Source organism: Pan troglodytes, chromosome Y (genome assembly GCF_028858775.2).
Source record: "Pan troglodytes isolate AG18354 chromosome Y, NHGRI_mPanTro3-v2.0_pri, whole genome shotgun sequence".
Taxonomy (NCBI): domain Eukaryota; kingdom Metazoa; phylum Chordata; class Mammalia; order Primates; family Hominidae; genus Pan; species Pan troglodytes.
Genome location: NC_072422.2, coordinates 30,205,844 through 30,223,008, shown reverse-complemented (window position 1 = coordinate 30,223,008; position 17,165 = coordinate 30,205,844). Strand labels below are relative to the sequence as shown.

Here is a 17,165-nt window from a genome sequence, read left to right as displayed (position 1 = left end):
TTTATTAAAGTTATCAGCTGGGTAAGGTGGCTCATGCCTGTTATCCCAGCAGTTTGGGAAGCTGAGCGGGGAATATGGCTTGAGCCCAGGAGTTTGAGCCCAGCCAGTGCAACTTAGTGAGACCACATTTATACAAAAATAAATAAATAAAAACAAGCCAGGGCTGGTGGTGGACACCTGTGGTCTCAGTTGCTTGGGAGGCTAAGGAGGGAGGATCACTTGAGCCAGGGAGGTCAAGGCTGCAGTGAGCTCTGAAGGTGTCACTGCACTTCACCCTGGGTGGCAGAGAGAGACCCTGTCTAAACATAAAGAAATAAAATTAAAAAATACCTTTCTTTAAAGTAACTGCAGGACTTTCTTCCCTTCCTGCACCATCTGAACAAGTTTCTAGATCACTATGCTCCTCAGTGTCTTCTTTAGCAAGATGGGACAGATGAGGATTTCCTAAAATCCTCCAAACTCTGAATTCCTTGAGTCCGTAGTTCATAATGTTTTGCCCAGGAGACCAAATGACTTTTGACCTCAAACTAGTGCTAATAACAGGGAAGAGGAAAGGCTCATATTTGTAGTAACTTTATTTTAAAAACAGGAACAATGAATAATCTGCTGAACCATTTGGCATAGAGATTTCTATGGCATTTTTGAAAATACATAGATATTCACATTTCTCAGTTGATATGACAGTTGTAGATTTAGAAAGCAGTCAGAACAAACTTCAGGAGTAATGAAACACATGTAAGCCACACTAATTAGAGGAAAGTGTTAATTATTTAAGTCAGCAGGTTGGAAGTTATTATTTGCTGCAAAAATACCTTTTTGTTGGTCATTTATGCAAGGCAGTGCTTCTAAACAGCCCATCAGTATTATCAAGAATTATGAAAAATATGAGCCCGGCACTGTGGCTCCTGCCTATCATCCCAGTACTTTGGGAGGCTGAGGTGTGAGGATTGCTTGAGTCCAGGAATTCAAGAACAGCCTGGGCAACAAAGCAAAACCTTATCTCTGCAAAACATTACAAAAATTAGCCAGGTGTGGTGGTACACACCTGTAGTCCCAGCTACTTGGGATGTTGAAATGGGAGGATCAGTTGGGCCTGGATGGCAGAGGCTGCAGCAAGCCAAGATCATGCCACTGCACTCCAGCCTGGGTAGCAGAGAGACACTCTGTCTGAAATAAAGATAAAGATAAAAATACCCAAATTGTTGGCCTTAGGAATTCTAGTCTAATGAAGGCAAAGTACCTGTGGAAAGAGATAGTTTTATGAAGGTATTCACCCCAGTATTATTATCATAGCAAAGAATGAAATGGAAAAGCTACAAGATCAAAAGGAGATGAAAGTTATTAGAAACCATATGCAATAACTCAAAAGAATAATAATTTATCTAAGATATTCAACAGCTGGAAAAATGCAGTGTAGACAACTATATAAATATTGGGCTCAGCTATTCAAAACAATGTTTGAATGGAAGAGAAAGATGTAAGAAAGAATTATGTTAATTCCCAACATACTCATTTTGCTAAGGTGAGTTGTGCTTTAATGTTTGACTTATGAGTGATTTTTTTTCATTATCCAAGTTTTTTAGTGTCATCAGGAGTTATATTACTTCCCTAACATACAAATAACTGTTTTATATATGTTACTTATATATGTGTGTGTGTGTGTTAATGCTAATGCTAATTTAGAATGCTAATTTAGAATGCATTTCTAAATTAGCACTCTGAAATTCATTCAACTGGATTTATTTTTTCCCATAATGAAGAGACACCTGGATTTGTTTGTGAGACAAGATAGCCTTTGACCTTTTACTAGTTTAAGGCCTGTTTTTTTGTTTGTTTATTTTCCCTTTGGAAATGGGAATGTACTTGCTGTTGCGTTATTATATATGGCATCTGGAGGCAAGGAAGCAAAAATGACACTAAATTGAGGAAGAAAAAAATAAATCACATGTATTTTACCAGTGCACGAAAAGCCTCAATGTGGTTTCATTTCCTTAAACTCGTGTGTGTGTGTGTGTGTGTGTGTGTGTGTGTGTGTGTGTAGAATAACATTTCCTAAAATGAATGTTCGGGGGGAGGGAATCAAAATGAAAATGGGTAAAAGAGCCCTCTGACAGAGCTGAATGCTACTACGTCCAGAAATTCACATGCTTGCGAGACAATCACAGCCTTCATTGCTCAGTAAAAGCTGCATTTCTGTCCTGCGGGTTTTCATTTGCATGTCCACAATTTTGCACCTGCAGGTCTCTTCCAGAAGGCCATCATTCAGAGCGGCACCGCCCTGTCCAGCTGGGCAGTGAACTACCAGCCGGCCAAGTACACTCGGATATTGGCAGACAAGGTCGGCTGCAACATGCTGGACACTACGGACATGGTAGAATGTCTGAAGAACAAGAACTACAAGGAGCTCATCCAGCAGACCATCACCCCGGCCACCTACCACATAGCCTTCGGGCCGGTGATCGACGGTGACGTCATCCCAGACGACCCCCAGATCCTGATGGAGCAAGGCGAGTTCCTCAATTACGACATCATGCTGGGTGTCAACCAAGGGGAAGGCCTGAAGTTCGTGGACGGCATCGTGGATAACGAGGACGGTGTGACGCCCAACGACTTTGACTTCTCCGTGTCCAACTTCGTGGACAACCTTTACGGCTACCCTGAAGGGAAAGACATTTTGCGGGAGACTATCAAGTTCATGTACACAGACTGGGCCGATAAGGAAAACCCGGAGACGCGGCGGAAAACCCTGGTGGCTCTCTTTACTGACCATCAGTGGGGGGCCCCCGCCGTGGCCACCGCCGACCTGCACGCGCAGTACGGCTCCCCCACCTACTTCTATGCCTTCTATCATCACTGCCAAAGCGAAATGAAGCCCAGCTGGGCAGATTCGGCCCATGGCGATGAAGTCCCCTATGTCTTCGGCATCCCCATGATCGGTCCCACCGAGCTCTTCCGTTGTAATTTCTCCAAGAACGACGTCATGCTCAGCGCCGTGGTCATGACCTACTGGACGAACTTCGCCAAAACTGGGTACGTTCATCTTCGTGTTGGGGTATCACTATCCTTGCCACTTGTTTGTGTCCTCAGTATAAGTGTTGCTTCTACCGGCATGTGCAGGAGCACACATGCATGCACACATATACACATGCATGCACACATATACACACAGACACACGCTTACACACACAGCAATAACAGGCAGCTTCTCCCCCATCATCTGTGAGAACTCAAATTTTCTTTATTACCAAACTGTTTTACTCCTAAAACACTTTAGTGTCAAACCAGATTTTTACTAGATTTCTAATTGCCCATTAGAAATTCTAGAATTCCTACTTGCAGGTGCAGGACTTACACATATATAATGGTTCTGTTAACGGCTGATCAATTTTGTTTTTGTTCTTACTGTTGTTGAAGAGACACAGTCTCACTCTGCTGTCCAGGCTGGTGTGCAGTGATACAACATAGCACACTACAGCCTTGAACTCCTAGGCTCAAGCCATTCTCCTGCCTCAGCCTCCTGAGTACCTTGGATTACAGGTGACTGCCATGGCTGGCTAATGTTTATTTTTTTTATTTTTTTGTAGAGACAAGTTCTCACTCTGTTGTCTAGGCTGGAGTGCAATGGTGCAAGCATAGCTCACGGTGGCCTAGAAATCATGGATTTATTTGATCCTCACATCTCAGCATCTCAAGCAGCTGGGACTACAGACATGCACCACCATGCCCTTACATGGATTTCTGTAGAGACAGGGTTTCCTATGTTGCCCAAGCTGTTCTGAAACTCCTGGTCTCAACGGATCCTCCCTCCTCACCCTTCTGAATAGCTGGGACTACAGGTGAATGCCACCATACCCAGCTAATTTTAAAATTTATTTTGTTAGAAAGAGGATTTTGCTATGTCACCTGAGCTACCACTTGGGGAATTGTTTAGATTGCCTGACCGTATGAATACAAACAATTGTCACAATATTTATAGAGAAATATAAATAAATATTCCTATATATATTTAACATATATAGAGAGAAGAGAACTATTCCCACATGTATAATATATATTATATATATATTTGCATTTGTATATATATACACATAAATACCAGTATATTTCTGTGTATACATATATAAATAGTAATATATATATACTATATATGCATATGCTATATATACAATATAGAAATACAAACAACTACAAATATATACATGCTATAGATACAAGTACAAATTTATGTACATATACATATATATTTGTATTTCCTTTGCTGTATAAATAGAGAGCAAACAAAGAAAAATATATGATATTTGTGTTATATTGTTATATGTCATGCATATATAAACACATACACACACGTATGTCACAGGAAAGCTCATTTATTGACCTAAATATAGTAGAAAATATACAAAAAACACACATACAACAGAGTCTGCCAATATTCTACTGAGTGGATTCTCTTCAAACCATGGGACAAAAGAAACAAAAGCATCCTAAATAGCTCCAAATATTGTGGCATCTTTTAATTTTCTCCTGTCTAATAATGTAACTATGGAAATCAATGGAGTATCATTCTGTTCTACCTGTGTGTGCCACCGTCATCCACCCTGAGTTTCTTTAAACTGAATAGAAGAGCAACATGTGCATGTCACCCAGGGAGGGTCAATCTTCCCATGTGGAATGAGGCTCTCAGACTGCAGTGGCCCTGCCATGCATGAGCTGTACACAGTAATTCTGATAAGATCAGAGGACACGTTTTTTGTTTGTTTGTTTGGTTGGTTGATTTTTTTGGCAAACATATAGCATGTAGCATGTTTTTGAAGTGGAAAATGTATCATCTGGATATCAACTTTCCAAAATCAGACTGTGTAGATTTGGTCTGAGAATGGCTACCAGGAGGAGAACAGAGGAGGGACCAACAGTTGATGGAGATGCTCGTCTATCACTGAAAGGTTCTTTCCTGCATGAAGAAATGATTTAAATCAAATTCATAATTTTTTCTAAGTAAACCTTGTTTATTAGTTAGCTTGGGCTGCTGTTACCAGAGTGCCAAAATCTGTATGGCTGTGCCAGGCAGCGTGGCTTATGCCTGTAACCCCAGCACTTTGGGAGGCCAAGGCTGGAGGACTGCCTAAGGAGGTCAAGAGTTTAAGACCACCCTGGGCAACATAGTGAGAGTCAGTCTCTACAAAACAAATGATGCCCCACAAGCCGCAAAACCAGCAAGTTTTTATTAGGGATTTTCAAAAGGGGAGGGAGTGTGCGAATAGGTGTGGGTCACAGACATCAAGTACTTTACAAAGTAATGGAATATCACAAGGCAAATGGAGGCAGGGCGAGATCACAGGACCATGGCAGTGGGGCGAAATTAAAATTGCTAATGAAGTTTCGAGCACCATTGTCATTGACAACATCTTATCAGGAGACAGGGTTTTGAGAGCAACTGGTCTGACCAAATATTTATTAGGCAGGAATTTCCTCTTCCTAATAAGCCTGGGAGCACTATGGGAGACTGGGGTCTATTTCACCCCTACGGCCTCAACCATAAGAGATGGGCTCACCTAGGGGGGCTGTTTATAGGCCTATACTTCCAGGCGTGTATTCTCTTTCCCAGGGATGTTCCTTGCTGAGAAAAAGAATTCAGCAATATTTTTCCCATTGGCTTTTGAAAGAAGAGAAATATGACTCTGTTCTGTCTAGCTCACCGGTGGTCAGAGTTTAAGGTTATCTCTCTTATTCCCTGAACAATTGCTGTTATCCTGTTCTTTTTTCAAGGTGCCCAGATTTCATATTGTTTAAACGCACATGTTCTACAATTTGTGCAGTTAATGCAATTATCACATGGTCCTGAGGCAACATACATCCTCATCAGCTGACAGGATTAAGAAATTAAAGTAAAGACAAGCATAGGAAATCACAAGCGTATTGATTGGGGAAGTGATAAGTGCTCATGAAATCTTTACAATTTATGTTTAGAGATTGCAGTAAAGGCAGGCATAAGAAATTATAAAAGTATTAATTTGGGGAACTAATAAATGTCCATGAAATCTTCAGAATCCACGTTCTTCTGCCATGGCTTCAGCCAGTCCCTCCGTTTGGTGTCCCTGACTTCCCACAACACGCAGTATTAGGGTGGGAGTGATCCAATGTCCCAAGTGCCATCTGTTACCCCTTTCTTTGACTAGGAAAGGGAATTCCCTGACCCCTTGCACTTCCCAGGTGAGGCGATGCCTCGCCCTGCTTCAGCTCACACTTGGTGCACTGCACCCACTGTCCTATGCCCACTGTCTGATACTCCCCAGTGAGATGAACCCGGTACCTCAGTTGGAAATGCAGAAATTACCCATCTTCTACATCGCTCATGCTGGGACGTGTAGACTGGAGCTGTTCCTATGCAGCCATCTTGGCTCCACCTACCAGTCTTCATATATTTTATAGAACCATTAAAACAATAGTGAAATCTAAATAATGCTGTTAAATTCTCATTAACTCCTCCTGACTCCCAAAGACTATGATACTGAGGCTGGCTATGTCATTATTAAAAAAAAAAAAAGAAAAAAAAGATAGGAAAAGATAAAGGAAGTTAATTTGTTTTATGAGGTGATTATTATCATGACTGGCATCAAATGGATGCTTTTACCAAGATATCATGAAAGTCTGAAAGAGCCGTGAGAATACCAGTGATCTCTCTGTTACTGAGTGATTTTAATGCCATGAATCTATTTCTTAAAGTCACCTGGTTTAGAGCCTGTGATTTCCACCCTGCATGTAGGGAGTACATTCACATTGCCATTCATGGTCTGTGTTGAGGGTGCTTCTAGCTTTTGTGAAGGCCCTGACATCACTGGAAGAGAGGAGGAAGGAAAAACCACAGAGCAGAGATTCTCTGATGCTACTCAAATTAAAAGCTTCAGGTAGAGAGTTCACTGAGGTAATGAGAGCCTGAATGTCAGTCTGTCTGAAGCCTCTATTTTTGTTTCTTCCATCCATGGGAAACATCCCTGAAATAACAGACTGTATTAATGCAATGAGTTCTCTTGTTTCATTGGAAAGGTATTAGAATGACTCAAATGATTCATCAAGGAAGTTACTCAGAACTTACATGTCATGTGAAATGCATGATGTGGATTCAAATATAAATGTTTTAAGTGATCACACTTCTTTGGCAGCCCTATAAGAGAAGGGAATGGGGAATTTAACTGTTGCTAGTTATTTGCTTATTGTAAATTGGATGGTGGCCTGATCCCTCCAGGGCAGAGAAAGATTCCCTGGTCGTCAGGTGCAGAGAACAAATGAAACTGATACCTGTAAGGAGAAACATGGGATGTATCTCATCTGCTGTCATGGTGTGACCTGGCAAGTTTAACACCATTCTACAGAGCACACACTCAGACAATGACTCACAGAAAAGGAGAGGGTATTTCTGCATATCCTCACTGTTCCCTTCCAGCACTGGAGGTGACAGGAGGAAACAAGAATAGCTCCCAGAGTGTCTGTCAGTACACAGTGCTGTGGAGAGAGAATCACATTGTGCCAGGACATGCTTCCCCACTCTCAGTGGTCATCATGTCATGTGTTTTAAACCTGCAGGCATAGCACAGTCTCCTGATGACAAATGTTTGTGGAGATGAAGTGGATGGTGCCTGGATGCTTCTTTACAGACATCTCAAAGCAGATGACTCTTACTATGAGTTTAAAAGTACATATACCTGGTATGCATATACCTTTGGAATTTGGATGATCACAGAAAAATGATGTTGGAATGTGCATGTCAGGAAAAATTAGGAAGGGAGGATGAAGGGACTGAAGGAAGGAGAGTTGTGATGAAGGAAAGAAGGGAAGGAGGGAGGAAAGAGGGAGGAGGGGTGGGAGGGAAAGAAGAGAGAGAGAGGAAGGGAGGGAATCAAGAAAGGAGTAAAGGAAGGGAGGAAGTAAGGAAAGAAAGAGGGAAGAGGGAGAAGAGAAATGAAAGATGTAAGAAGGGAAGGAAGGGATGGAAGGTGAAAGGAAGGAAGGGAGGAAGGAAGGAAGAAAAGAAGGAAGCAAAGAAAAGAAAGTGAGAGAAAAGAAAGAGAGGAAGGGAGGAGGAAGAAAGAAGAGAGGAAGGAAGGAAAGAGAGATTAGGGAGAGAGGCAAGGATAAAAATGAATGGAGACAAAAAAGAAGGAAGGGAGAGAGGAAGAAAGGAAGAGAGGGAGAAAAAAGAGGGAATGGAGGAGGAGAGGAAGAAAGGATTGAGGGAAGGGAGGGATGGGTAAGGGAAAGAAGAAAAACAGGGAAAGGGGCGGTGAGAGATAAAAGAGGGAAGGGAGTAGGGGAGGAAGGAAAGAAGGAGGGAGGGAGGGACAATTGGATCCTTGCTTACAAATCATGTCACCTGTATATTTTCATGTTAACATTAGGTAAGAGGGCCCTCCCATCTTAGAAAGGCAGATTCAGCAAGCACACACAGTAGACACGAGAAGAAAGTTGCTGCAGAAGCTCTAAACCATGAAAACCTTGATCAAGACAGGATGTTGAAATCAGTGAATGCCAGGGCCTCAAATAATCCTTGCTACTTTTTAATTATTATTTTGAATAGGGAAGCAAGTGCCCAGGCCTGTGCCTGAGGGGGATTCTCCCCTGTAGCAAGGAGGTGTTTCAATGTTAGTCCAGGTCACGGGACTAAAATCATGCTTGAAGAGAACTGAGTAAGCCCAAACATGCAAAGCCATTGTAGAAATAAGGTAGATTAAAACCATTTTTGGAAATGAGAAGCACCATCAAGCAAAAGTGAAAACTAACTCTGAGGTTTGAAAGGGGCTCTAGAGAATTAAACTTATTTTCCTCTAAAATTATTTGGGAAATAGGAGAAAAGGGGTTTGTCTAAGCTGATCAATAAAATGCAGGTGCCCATTGATCCAGGATTCTCTCATTTTGAGCTCTGTGTGGAAAGAGATCAGCAAAAAGGAGTGGGGGAACCTTGGTCTTTTTTTTTTCTTCCAAGACAGAGTCTTTCTGTGTCACACAGGCTGGAGTGTGGTGGTGCGATCTCATGTGATATCAGCTCACTGCAACCTCCGCCTCTGGGTTCAAGCAATTATCCTGTCTCAGTATCCCAAGTAGCTGGGATTACAAGCTCCCATCAGTGTACCCAGCTAATTTTATTTTTAGTAGAAACAGGGTTTCACCATGTTGTCCTGGTCTCAAACTTCTGACCTCATGATCTGTGCACCCCAGCCTCTCTAAGTGCTGGGATTATAGGCTTGAGCCACTGCGCCCAGCCAAATCTTGCTCTTTTTATAAGATATGACAAAGAGCAGTGCTTTAAAGTAATCAAACAATAGATTATAATATGTAATAGAAGAAGTTGTGTGCTATTGGAAGTCAGAAATGGGAAGAGAGTTTTGTAATGGAAAATCAGATCAACATATATTTTCATTTTTTATGTTGTTGCACTGAGTCTGAGGCTTGTACATCAGATTGATTTCTATCTTTTTTGCATCAGACACCATCACTGCTGTTGAATGTTCTCTATTCCATCAATAATTTATATTCAACCATTGCTAAATCTGTTGAGGAAAAAAGAAGTCCCAATGAAGTGTTTAGCAGGGATTGGTTACAGAGAGTTGCAGCATAATTCTAGTTGTAAAGGCGACCTTTAGTACCAAAAAGGGATTTTAAGCTGAATGAATGAACATCCTCCCCAGGTGTGGTGGAGGAGTCACTGAATGCATAATAAACTAGTTTGCTAACAATGTTTTGGATATAAGGAAAACCTATGCTACTTAAAGTAACAGCTGAGAGTGTTCATGGATATTTTTAGAGAGATCATAGTACTATATCCATCTCTAGCTAAAGAAATGAACAAGACCTTAGAAATGCACTTGAGTCTCTCCTGCCAAGACGACATCTCAAATAGAACAGCTGGAAATGGCTGTGTTAGGTGCTAGGGGATAAGGAGGAAGACAGGCATTGAGTCTTTTACTAGAGACACCAACTAGCATTTCTATCCTCAGTCATTACAATCTTTAATTTTACTCACAGGAATTTAAACATTTCTTAGGCTGAATAAAAACTAAAAAAATAAAACACTGATATCACACATCTAGACCTCACTGTCTGCAGGGTTTGGTAAGGGAGAATGACGTGGGCTGTCATAATCTCCACAAGCTTATCAGTGCTTAAGAATTCTGGCTATGCATCCCTGAGATCTTTAATAGACAGATTACATCGGGCAGCAGCTCACTTATCTGGATTTCCCAAATCCTCTCCTTTATTCTTCAAGAATACATGTTTTTTATTTATTTTTTAAAGAACAGAATAAATATTTTTTCTTTACCTTTCGAATATACCCTGAATCCTTCAAAAATTGCCTAGTAGTCAACATGAACAGAATACTCCTTTTCCTAGATTCTCAGTGCTTAGTAGATGAGATAGCCACACATCTAATAGACCCAATTTAGAAAAATTGGATCCATGAAAAAAACGAGGAATCTTCACTTCCATTTGTTTCTTTAGAACACTAAAAATTAATAACAAATATTAGTACGAAGTTTTTCCTAAAATATTTATTCATTTATTTTTCTTTCAACACACATTAATTAAGTAAAAATTTTATAATTATTTCAGAAGGCTTAAAGAAGCAAAAGAAACATGAGATGATAAAATGAATCCAGTATTTTTTCAAAGCCGTATCAAAATATATGCATTCCAAATAAAAAGCAGTAGACTTTTCAAATATATTGTTTATGAATTAATATCACTTATGTGATTTTATACATGTATTTGTTCTCACTCTGTTAGTAACATGAAAGCACAGCAGTTAGTGTGCATTCAAGTAAAAGGTAGAGGTCAACATACTTTTTCTTCTCTATTACATTATACATCTTATATCTGTATCTATAGATAGATATACATGTACGCATATGTACATATGTTATACATACATATATATACTGCATATAGTATATGGTTAGTATACAGTATAAACTCTGGTACACAGTATACTTATATATAGTATGTAATATACAGTATACTTTTGTATACTCTATAATGTACATAATATAGAATTATAGTATGTACTATGATACACAGTATATCACTCCATCACTCCCTAGTTCCCCCTCCCTTGCAATATTGTAGGTGTTCTAATTTTTATATTGGAAGAGAGGGGATAATATTTCCTGAATTCTTACCGTATGTCAGACATTTTGTCATTATCTTTCAACCTTCATCACGTGTCTCCAAGCCTGATATTCTTATTCTCTATGTAGATGGGTAAGTTAAGGCCAACAATGGCTGGAAAATTTGCTGAATATTTCACAGCTGTTAATGAGCCAGAGCTTCAGAAATTTGAATACAGGGACATTATTTCCTTTATGACCACCACAGACTCAGATTGAGGGGAGAAAATCTTCCTTTAGCACATGTGGCATCTCTGAGTCAAGTATATTGTTCAAATCCTGCACAATGTCTGGCAATGACTAGATATATACTCTTCCTTGGTCCTGTAGCCTTCTGCCATACAGGCCAATATGCAATGGTTGGAGGCAACTTCACAAAAGTCCCCCTAAGGAAGAGTTACTTGGAGGATGGACTTTAGATTACACCTGGAACCATTGATCAGGATGTTGCAACTCCCTGCCTGCCTGGGTCTGCACATTACATCTCAATGCTGAGTACTAACCATTAGATGACATTTTACCATGCACAATCTCAATTTTTTGTAACAATTAAACCTTAAGATGTAATTGGTTTTATAGCTTACTTTATCAACCATAAGGAAAGGTAGAAATGAGAATTTGGTATATTTGTTTTTTGAAGGGGAAATGTTATCTTTAAAGGGTTAGTTGCAAAGATGTTTAAAGGCTCTATGCTTTATGAATTATCTCCAAATTTTTATGATTCTCCTTCTACCTCTGCCCACTTGTGCAAATAATAATAAGATAATTCTTCAGTGTATAGCTTCCAAGCACAATTTAGCATCTGCAGCAGCCCTCAGCTTGTTTCTGGGTGTCTTATTTATACTAAATATGTTAACCTTGCCGTAAATATATGTACAATTTTAACAAACTTCTTACAGCTGCCGTAATGTGCTTTCATCTTTTCTGGACTCTGTTTTCAAATATTGTCCACATGCATATGTATTTCACTTTCAAATAGAGAGCAAACAAATGATGCGTGTGTTGACTTGCAGCTTTTAATTATAAATCCTATTTTATTTTGTGTTAATATCAATTTTCATTGCTGTAACTGCAATATCTGTTCATTTACTTCAAATGCAATTATTGAGTAAGAAAGAGAATGCCCACTTGTTGAAAAATTCTTAATCAGAATTTCTCAACCTGAGTACTGTTAACATTTGGGTCCAGATAACTTCTTTGCTGTGGGGGTCTCTCCTGTGCACCAGAGGGTGTTTAGTAGCATCCCTCACCTCCACCCTTCATAGGAACTGCCCTCTGTCTACAAAAACCAAAAATGTCTCCAGACCTTCCCAAATACCCCTCTGGGGCAAATCACTCCTGGATTAGTTTTGCAGTTCAGAAACAGTGAAACTTGAAATACTGAAATTTTTCCCAGGACACTTAGTTTTCCTTTATTTTTGAAGATCATTTGATGCATTAAAAAATAGTAAACATGTTATAAAAATTGCATAATGATGCTGTCAGGATTTATATTTAAAAGAAAAATAAGAGCAAATTTTAAAGGAAAAGACAACATGATAGACATGCCTAGAATTAAAGCAGAATGTACCTTTGCTGCTTGGGTATTTTGTGCTCATTGATAAATATATATGAAGAGCAGATTGTAACTTCCTGATTTATTGGTTTAAGATAATTTCATATCACATGTGGAAGAATATGACCTTTCTTTTTTTCTTCCTTCTATCCCCAGTGATCCAAACCAACCAGTTCCTCAGGATACCAAGTTCATTCATACAAAACCCAATCGCTTTCAAGAAGTGGCCTGGTCCAAGTATAATCCCAAAGACCAACTCTATCTGCATATTGGGTTGAAACCCAGAGTGAGAGATCACTACCGGGCAACGAAAGTGGCTTTCTGGTTGGAACTCGTTCCTCATTTGCACAACTTGAACGAGATATTCCAGTATGTTTCAACAACCACAAAGGTTCCTCCACCAGACATGACATCATTTCCCTATGGCACCCGGCGATCTCCCGCCAAGATATGGCCAACCACCAAACGCCCAGCAATCACTCCTGCCAACAATCCCAAACACTCTAAGGACCCTCACAAAACAGGGCCCGAGGACACAACTGTCCTCATTGAAACCAAACGAGATTATTCCACCGACTTAAGTGTCACCATTGCCGTCGGGGCGTCGCTCCTCTTCCTCAACATCTTAGCCTTTGCGGCGCTGTACTACAAAAAGGACAAGAGGCGCCATGAGACTCACAGGCGCCCCAGTCCCCAGAGAAACACCACAAATGATATCCCTCACATCCAGAACGAAGAGATCATGTCTCTGCAGATGAAGCAGCTGGAACACGATCACGAGTGTGAGTCGCTGCAGGCACACGACGCGCTGAGGCTCACCTGCCCTCCAGACTACACCCTCACGCTGCGCCGGTCGCCAGATGACATCCCACTTATGACGCCAAACACCATCACCATGATTCCAAACACACTGACGGGGATGCAGCCTTTGCACACTTTTAACACCTTCAGTGGAGGACAAAACAGTACAAATTTACCCCACGGACATTCCACCACTAGAGTATAGCTTTGCCCTATTTCCCTTCCTATCCCTCTGCCCCTACTGCTCAGCAATGTAAAAGAGACAAATAAGGAGAAAGAAAATCTCCAAACCAGGAATGTTTTTGTGCCACTGACTTTAGATAAAAATGCAAAAGGGCAGTCATCCTGTCCCAGCAGACCCTTCTCATTGGCATTTTCCAGTATTGTGAGATCAATTTCTGACCATATGAAATGTGAAAAGTATATGTTTCTGTTACAATACTGCTTTAAGATCTAAACCATGCCAACAGATGTTTCGTGTGACTAGGACATCACCATTTCAAGGAACTGTGTGTTTCCAACATCATGGTAGCAGCACACACTTCCAAAGCTCAGCCAGGGACACTTAATATTTTTTAATTACAATGGAGATTTAAACATTTTTATGTGGGCTACACAATGGATGGCTCTTCTTAAGTGAAGAAAGACTCTATGGGCTTTTACACAGCACATGGAGCTGTAATCCAGAAAGAAGGAAATGCAGAATTTTATTATCAAAGTAAGCGAATTGACTGTGCAGAAAAATTGTAGGGTTCTGTGGAAGGAGGTATTCTGCCAGCCTGAACTATATTTAAGAAACTTCGTAAAAAATAAAAATGTATATAGCTGTGAGCTCAAACAAAAACTGCAGACAAACAAAAAAGAGAAAAGCTTTTATTTGTGTTTTCAGTTTGAAAGAACTTTTAGCAAGGTTGTGCTTTCAAACACATATTAGTCCTACCACCTTAGTTCCTCTACAGCAAAAGAGGCTTTTCTTCTTAATTACATGTAAACAAAGACATGGGATTTTCTGACGTAAGATTTTCATTTGTAGGAATATGTGATGTCAAATGGAAGACTCAGAAGTTTTGTGTGGCCTATTTCTCCCTGTCAGGTTGCACAGATGCATGTAGAGCATTCTTAGGAGACCATTGTTTTAGAAAACTTTGATTTGTACATGTTAGTTTTCATGAAATTGCAACACAGAGATAGGTCCTAAAAGTGGAATCTATTTAAAACTTGTTGAATTAGACACACACACACAGACACACACAAAGAATCAGCAGAGAAAACAAAATACAAGTCCTGTTCTGTAGTTCTTGCCCTTTGAATATATTTGGGAAGAGTTGCTTCCTATTTCAGGACCCTGCCAAAAAAGAAGAAAGCTTGCCTTTGGTGGGGCTGTGCCCCTTGGAGTAAATACAGCTCTGTGTTCCCTAGCAGCTGCCGGAGGATTTGGCTGATGAAGTACCTGCTCAGCTTAGCTAATCAGATTAAAGGAAGACATGTGTGTCTTTTGTTTAAGCACCTAGTCCCTTATTTATCAGTAAACAGGTTTTTAAAAATCGTTTATGTCATTTATAGGATAAAACATATGCTTGTCTGAAAATATCACCTTTTGTGGATTTATCTGACCACCAAATAACAGATATTAAGAAGAATGGGGGGAAAAGGATAGAACATTAAAACTGCTTTGTATAGGTTTTGGGGGAAATTAGGATATCTTCACTGACAAGACACTGAATGGAATTTATTCACCCATTTTAAATTGGTTACTTGGGGATCAGAGATTTGTCTCTCCAACAGCTTGTGATTTTCTTTTTACTCATTTTCAGAAAAGTTTGTAGTATTACAAAGCAGCAGGAAACACAGTAGCAATGGTTGCTCTATATTTTGTCTTTCGAAGATTACTGCATTACCAAGAAACAGTAGCCAAAGATGTTTGAAGATCATGTCCCTTAGCTGCATTTTGGGTTATTCTAGAAATCCAATGTTAAATGCCTCTACTAAAGTGGGGATTCCCCATAAAAATTGTCCAGCTACCTGACTCTTTTGCAATAACAACTTTGATTACTGAATCCATACACTCAAACTATAGTGATATATCAGTGTTTGGGAGTGACCTCTAGAAAAAAGAAAACTGTTTTTAGAAATACATAAAATCACTTCCAAATCCTGTTGCTTATGTTGGGTTAAATTTGAAGGCGATTCTCTATATATAAATATGTGAAATATTATGATCTGAACTTAGCACACATGAAGCAACATTTCTTTGCTACACAGAGGTGTCTTGGTAAGATTTCATTCCCAATTCATTTTTCATAGAGCTATGATCAGGCAATTTCTGCAAGCAATGTATGACCCCACCTGAGCAACCACAAATAGGCTCTCCATGAAACTGCAAAGGAACTGATGTGTGGCATCCATGCTGGTTTTGTCTGTCTATAATATGAATTCAAGTATCTGTTCATATTTCCAATTGTCTCCTGCTAGCAATATGTACCACAACATGACAGTCTTGTGACATCTTAAGGGAAAGAAGAGTTCCTGTTAAATGAATAGCTTTAGCTTTTACAGGGGATTATGATTAAAAGTGATTTAGTACATCTTACATGATATCTCATTTCTACATGAAAAGAAGTTATAGAATCTTCATAGAGTTCCATGAGAAAAATATACTTGCTATTTATAGAAAAAGAGAAAAAAGAAAAAAATGAGAAACACGTAAGAAAAAGTCCTTTCCTAGGCTTTTCCTTGATCTTCAGAGGCACACAGGGTTTAATGGTTCCTTGGGTTATTATTTTGAGGTTTTGTTCTTTCTTTTGTCTTAAGTAATGATAGAAGATATATATGGCCAGACACATATGTATAAACTTTTCAGCAGCATTTTAATAATAAAATATCACACTATTTTCTAATGCTTTGTACAAACAATTATGCATCTGTTCTTTCTTGGTAGGTGGAATATTTTATTTACTTTTGCTATTCTTTGAATACCTTTTTCTTTGTAAATGCTAAGTGGTAGCTCTCACATAGGCTACAAATGGATAAATACATTTGGTAATGGGATGGTTTCTTTAGCTTTGGCCAGCTGCACAGTTGAGGAGGCTCTGCTGGCCTGATTTTGGAAAACCAAGCCCTGTTTGGTGAAGCTCCTGAGATGACACTGCCTGAAAATGAGTATTTGGTTGTGTTATTTCTACCACTGTTCATTCTTGTGTCTCTATGTTTTGAGTTGTGTTCAACAAACTGATGCCTTAATGGTTTCAAATAGAAAGCCTTAGGTGAGTAAACCTTCTAGTGACAGCAAGAAATTCTACTGAATGAAACTCCAGAGGCAGAAAATCATTGTCATACCAATGGGAGCTCAATTGTCAATTCCTTCCTGTGCATTCAGCCATCACGAACTTAATTCACATTCACAGTAGCTCTAAGGGGCAGGCACCTGCATTACTCCCCTTTCATAATGGAAGATGTTCTGACTTTGAAACATGCCCCCTTGGACAGGAAAATTTGATGGATAACAGGATAGGATATCCTCATATCCCAATCTTTCACCAAGAAGTTATACAGCAAACACTTGTAAGTCAAGGTCTTGCATGATAATCTTTGCTAAGTAGCAAGTAAAGAAATATAGCAAGGACCCAGACTCTTTGGAATATGTGAACTAAATCCTT

General features: G+C 39.7%; 1 protein-coding gene across 4 annotated transcripts in view; it reads left to right on the top strand.

Moving 5' to 3' along the window:
* The window catches only part of NLGN4Y (neuroligin 4 Y-linked), a 290,720-nt gene extending 274,314 nt beyond the window's left edge, over positions 1-16,406 (top strand). For all 4 annotated transcript variants that reach the window (XM_054677312.1, XM_009445747.4, XM_001145110.7 and 1 more), the window contains 2 exons: positions 2,241-3,030; positions 12,865-16,406. In XM_054677312.1, coding sequence (XP_054533287.1) covers positions 2,241-3,030; positions 12,865-13,714 — 1,640 coding nt within the window. In that variant the 3' untranslated portion in view covers positions 13,715-16,406. The remainder of the gene's footprint in view (positions 1-2,240; positions 3,031-12,864) is intronic.
* The last annotated feature ends 759 nt before the right edge of the window (positions 16,407-17,165 follow it).